Source organism: Nomia melanderi, chromosome 9 (genome assembly GCF_051020985.1).
Source record: "Nomia melanderi isolate GNS246 chromosome 9, iyNomMela1, whole genome shotgun sequence".
NCBI classification, from domain to species: Eukaryota; Metazoa; Arthropoda; class Insecta; order Hymenoptera; family Halictidae; genus Nomia; species Nomia melanderi.
The window spans coordinates 6,846,541-6,852,571 of record NC_135007.1 but is presented as its reverse complement, the minus strand read 5'-3'; the positions used below and the strand labels follow the sequence as shown (position 1 = coordinate 6,852,571).

Here is a 6,031-nt window from a genome sequence, read left to right as displayed (position 1 = left end):
GAACGCCTTTGCATTCTTAGGTTACCCGACTGTGCGTGAACGATATGTAATTTTAACAATGATCCGCAGGACTTTATGCAAATTAACGGTTTCTTTTGGGAGCACTTAAAGAAACGACAGTTTTACTTTCGTCGTTACTGGCATCGGTTAACCAAAAATAAAATGAAACTTCCCGAAGTTTATAGAATATCGTTTCTCGTTAGTTGTCGGGTATTTTTTATAATCGCATAAAGATCCGTGATCTAGTTATCGTATATATAAAAGGAACATGCAATTCTAAAAGTGACTTGCATCATTGATAATTCATATTTCATAAAAATCACAAGAAACGTAAGTTTATGAATTAAGAAACAGTGGAATAACATAGGAAATGAATTGTAAACGCCATTTAGTAGAAACTTTTATTTTACACATATACAGAGTTTCGTATTTCTTACGACATCTCTAAAACATTTTCCTTATAATTTGTAATTGTAAGTATATCACTACAATTAGATCAATTCTTTTAAATAGACAAATCGTACGTTTTATTTGCTTTACGAATTATACGGTACACAGTAAATTCTCTATATTTATTCATAATCAATTTTAAAAAGTGTGTCTTAATTTATATCGTGATCAAACTGTTCAGAGGCAGAGCTCGATTTTATTGTCGAGCCGATTTCTTTTAATAGGGCTCGCGATAAATTTCAATGAAACGCGACCCAAGGACCGTGGCAGCGTAACGCGGATGAGGGACATGCGGCACGACGAGCATGCGACAGTTGCAACCGCGTTGCATCCGGTGCTGCGCCCGGCCGGCCGTAAATTAAATCCGCGATCGACTTTCTTAAACGACAGCAACGTGACGCGAAACGTTACGGTATGCGTTTCTTTCGGCCCACCTCTAAGGTTATCGAGTTCCTGCTCCGATATGGCCGGTTTGCCTTGCCGCGCCCGCGTTACTGGTACCGGTAAATGGCCGCCCGGCCGAACTGCATTTTTCCCCAGCCATTCGGTTGCGCCGGGTATTATTCGCGAGCCAGGATAATGAGATAATCGACCCTTTGTCTAACGTTCCCCTTCCGTTACCGCCTGAAACGCCTTAACTCGCGGCTGATGACACAATGGTACTTGACTTGGCTCAAGCCTTGAGTCTGGACGATTGATTATTAATGGTAATATCTTAGGAATGTCGATATTGATCTTATTTTTAACACTAGGTTTACGGACGTTTATTGTACGGTTGATTTGATTGCTTCTAGAAAAATTCATGTTCGTTCATTCGGATTTTGGAAATGAAAGGTTTAAAGTTAGATAACTGAGATACATACTGGTGTAGTTACATCAATCAATGTCAACGTAAACATTTGTCAAATAGTATTTAAACAAATTCAATACACGTCGAATTAACGCGTTCCGTGAATCTAGTTTTAATAACAATATTGAGATTTTCAATATTCAAGATTCGAGATGATCAAGATCTGAAATTGAAATCTTAATGTTAAGGTTATTGAGATGTTCAGGATTCAAGATTCGAATCTTAAGATTAAGATTATTCAGATTTTCAAGGTGGATTTAAAGTTTAATATTTAGATTACTCAGATTTTCAAGGTTCAACGTTCAAATTTTAATATTAGGACTATTGAGATTTTCAGAATTCGTATTAAGATTGTTAAGATTAATATTAAGACTTTAATATCAAAGTAATCTGTAATATTGAATTCCGTAAAACTTTGTTTAGCACAGAATTTACCGATTGTTTCACATGGAAACGAGTAATCGTTGGGAATTGAAATGGATGGGAAGAAGAAGGGAAAGAAAATTTACTCCCGTGACATTTAACTGATGAAGGATATGGACTCGCCCTAAGGAATAACGTATCTTCCCTCCGAGAATCGTGAGTTTCACACAAAGTTAATCGCAACGGTGTGGAGAATGTCCAAAGGTTGCCCGATGAAAGTATCGTGACCCCGAAGCGCGCGGGATTGTGCTCGCATTTGAAAAGGAAATTGCTATGCAAAACGCAGGGCGTCGGCCGAGCAATGCGTCGCAGAGAATTTAACCGATCAGCGTCCGTCAAATACCAAACCATTTATTTTTGTACGAATACTTTCGAATTTGTTAAAAAATATTTTGTCTGTAACTACTATACTTAACATCGTTTCTTTAAATATCATCTAAAGTGGAAAACTCTAAAAAATGATCAAACCATATGGACGTTATTAAAACATTATTACTAAACTCGGACTTCTGCATTGAGATTGAAATTAAAGAAATCCAGAGAATAGGAAGAAGTTTCGTTGGAACAGACCAACAGTGCTATCAACATTATCTAAAATGGAATACTTTACGAAGTTAACAGACTATATGGACATTATTAAATTCAGATTTTCGTATCCAGAATAAAATTAAAGAAATACGCAGAATAGGAAGAAGTTTTGTTGAAACAGACCAACAACGCTTTCCTGTTTATGCGAACATTCGCGTGCCTCGATAATTTGAGCGAAAGTATGAGCGCAAAAACCAGATTTAATTAAGACAGAACCGATTAATCCATTCGTTGCATTTCCGTAGAAATTTATGCAAAGCTTATGCAGCCTTTTACAGGAAGCTTAACTTGTCCGTGGCGGTGAGCCTTGCGGTAAGATCATGGACAAGGCTCTGGTTACCCACAATCTCTTAATTACGAATACGTGATCCCGTATTCAAATCAATGCCCGATAGTTTCCGCGTGCACAATTTATGATCTCGGGAAACTACACGAGCCGTGCTTCCACAAAGTAAGTAATATTCAGCGACTAAACTAACGTATAATGGGTTCGTTTAAGGTCAAAACTGTGGTAATTAAGAATTATACTATTACATAAGATATATGAGGTTCTGACATAATCCTTTGTGTGATTATAGACTTAAAAGTTTCATAAATTAAATAAGTGTGCTGCTGGTAACAATGAAAATTAATCATTCCTTAAATTGTCCTTACATTTATATACATAAAATACTTTATAATTCTGTTTTATAATAAGTTCGAAAAGATGAGAGTGGTGCCTACTCAAAATATTACGAAAAATTTGAAAATACATGAACTACAAATTTCAAAGTACATATACAACAAGAGATCCTTATTTTAAAATATTCTGATTAATCGAAACTGAATAATAGTTACTAGACATTAATAACAACAATTATTCAAATGGTTAAAATAACGATAAAATAAATGCATAAAACCTTCTTCAATGTTTACAAAATGTTATCAACCCTCGAGGAACATTAATTTTCATACTACATAACTTCCATCTGCTCAGCTCATTCTTCGCATATTGTACATCTCACTGACATTGTATCTCTCTCTTTAAATACCTCTAGTTTCAGATCTCGATAATGGGAATTTAACTCTTACTGAACGTGTAGGAGTAGCCATCGGGTGTCCTGTTGAAGTTCAGCTTCCCAGGTGGATAGAATCTTCGAGGGGCTGGCGTCGTAATCGCGTTGTACTGCGGTGGCGGCCTGGCCGGGGGTTGATACTGTGGCCGAGGGTTGTACGATGGTACGGATTGGATCTCTGGTGGCGGTGGCGGTGGTGGTTGAGGCCTGTATCGGTATTGAGGCTCAGGCTGATACTCTGGTTGAGGCTGCGGCTGCGGCTGTGGTTCGTATACTGGTGGACTCGGACGTTGATACCGTGATTGCGGGGGTGGATTGTAGTTTGGCGGTTGATAATCTGGTGGGTTGTACTGTGGCAAAGGCTCGTACTCTGGCTGCGGCGGCACTTGCGGGGGTGGTACTGGTATACCGTCACCGGTTGCCTATGAAATTTTACAATATGGAACATGAATATTTTCGTCTATTACTAGTATTAATGTTAGAGTAGTAGTAGCAGTAGTAGTAGTAGTGTATATAATATAACAGTTATTTGTATAGTTTGTAGTTTAAAAGAATAGTTCGTACAATTAAACCATTCTTGTGAGTCAATGAAAGGATTGTTAGGAGTGTGTACTGTGAGTTCGAAAAATTTGATTGATGAAGTTGATTTTCTTTGTGTTAGTAATTGTATACGTAGATTTTTAATTGTTTTCGTAGAAAAATGAAATGTCTATATGCAGAGAGTACGAAATTAATCATTGGTTAATTATGAATACAATGAGTATTGGAAAAGATGTTGTTAAAGTTACTTAAGAAGTGATAATTACGAATGGTATAATAGTTTCGTAATTCTAGGTAACAATGGCTTCCGATTTCTTAATAGATTGCATAAAATTCATTAGACGCGATGGGAAATTGCGAAAATGCAATCCTAATGACAGTATCAAGAATTCTTTGAAGTTGCTGATTGACTAGAAGGAATCGAGGTGTACCTGGAAACCATTTTTTCCAGCTGTGTACGTCACTGTGCGTCTTTGACCGGTTGGATCAACGTAAGAGTAAGACCCACGACGATTTCCGTAGACGTCGCTTTCTTCTTTGAATTCGACGCCATCTTCTTGTGAGTATGATGCTCCGAATGTTCCATCGCCAGAAAGATATCTCGCGTCGCTCAAAATTGCTGCCTGTTGAGGCGACTGATACTGGCCATTCAGTGGTTGACACAATATCAGCGAAATGGTAAAGAACAGGAACATCTGAAAATTTTTAGATATTTTTGAGTCATTCAAAATCGTCATTATTAGAATTTAATAATTAATGTTGTAAATTTCACTTATTAGTGAATTTTACTTTGTACTTGAAGAGTAGTGTGTTCAATATAGTTCACTGGCGGTGAATTCTATAATAATCTATTAATTGAAGGGTGAAGTGCATATTATTTGTCACAGATGTCACGGGAAAGTGTTTTCAATAAAGCTGAGAGCGACTACTTACGAATATGGTACCCATAATAGAGAAATAACGACAACTGGGCGACGAGAAGTGCAATAGTGCTCGAAGAATCGACAAGAGGGGCGTTTTATACGGCAGATTGGATCACGTTGACCTGAAGAGGCCTTGATGGCCGCCCGCGCGCCCCGGCTGCAGAATAATGCAGATTGCACTCTGATCTTCTACCACGCCTTTAAACTACCATTCAACTTTCATCCTGGTAACTGGTACCCACATTTTCCCAAACAGCTTAGCTACCATATTGTTTATCATACATATTGTATGATGAGTTGTAAAATTGTTTATATTTATTTTTTAATTTATTTCCAACAGGACTTATTAAACCGTTAGATTTCTAATTCTTGTGTTTTTTTATTTTAATCAATCGTTTCAATTCGTCAGTATACTTTTTTTATTCGTGCCCGTATGAATATATTAATGATATAATACTTTGTATGTAACTCGCGAATTGCTAATTAATAAATCGTAATTAATATGACGTTTTAATTATTGACAGGACAAGTGACACACATGTCGCACATTATCTTAAATATTTTCTTTTTATTTACGTCTAATTTTCTTTTATTATATTATAAAAATATTAAGCATAGATTAAAGGAAGTATAAAAATATATTTTTAATCTTAGGAATGTGTCTTTATTATGATGTATTAAAAATATTTCAAGGTTTTAGGAATGAGGAATTCTATCAATACAAATCACAAATATAAAAATCAATCACTGACTTAACAGTCCCTCTTGGCTTCAGCATCCTGCTTTATCGACTTGGAAATTCAATACAGATCACAGCGTCCTCTTCTCAACAACGGTAAAGTTGTTTGAAGAACTACTTGCTAAATCAACATATGGAATGGGTAAGGAACAATAAATAATGTACACTATGACAATCACAGTTTATTTACAAATATTTTTAAGTGTAAAATTAACTTGAATAAACATTACAAAAATGGTAAATTTCGAAAATTTACTCGAATTTACTAAGCGGTTCAATTTTCTCAGTCATCCTCAATGTTTGGATACAATTTCGAATGGGTTCATGTGGATTTTTAAATTTGAACTACTTGCATGTTGAAGTGCAGAGTTCAAGCTTCAATTTCATGTCCCAATCTTTTGTTCATTGTCTCTGTATATCGTGATATTGTTTTTTACATCTTATTCGTGTTTGTTATCAGTGT

General features: G+C 36.1%; 1 protein-coding gene across 1 annotated transcript; it reads right to left on the bottom strand.

The window, feature by feature from the left end:
• Positions 1-1,927: 1,927 nt before the first annotated feature.
• Positions 1,928-4,974, bottom strand: CPR19 (cuticular protein 19). The gene is made up of 3 exons (XM_031978543.2): positions 4,840-4,974; positions 4,338-4,601; positions 1,928-3,788 (listed from the first exon to the last, which is right to left on the bottom strand). The coding sequence occupies exons 1-3, from the start codon at positions 4,852-4,854 to the stop codon at positions 3,372-3,374; spliced, it is 696 nt and encodes a 231-aa protein (XP_031834403.1). The 5' UTR covers positions 4,855-4,974; the 3' UTR covers positions 1,928-3,371.
• Between the last annotated feature and the right edge of the window lie 1,057 nt (positions 4,975-6,031).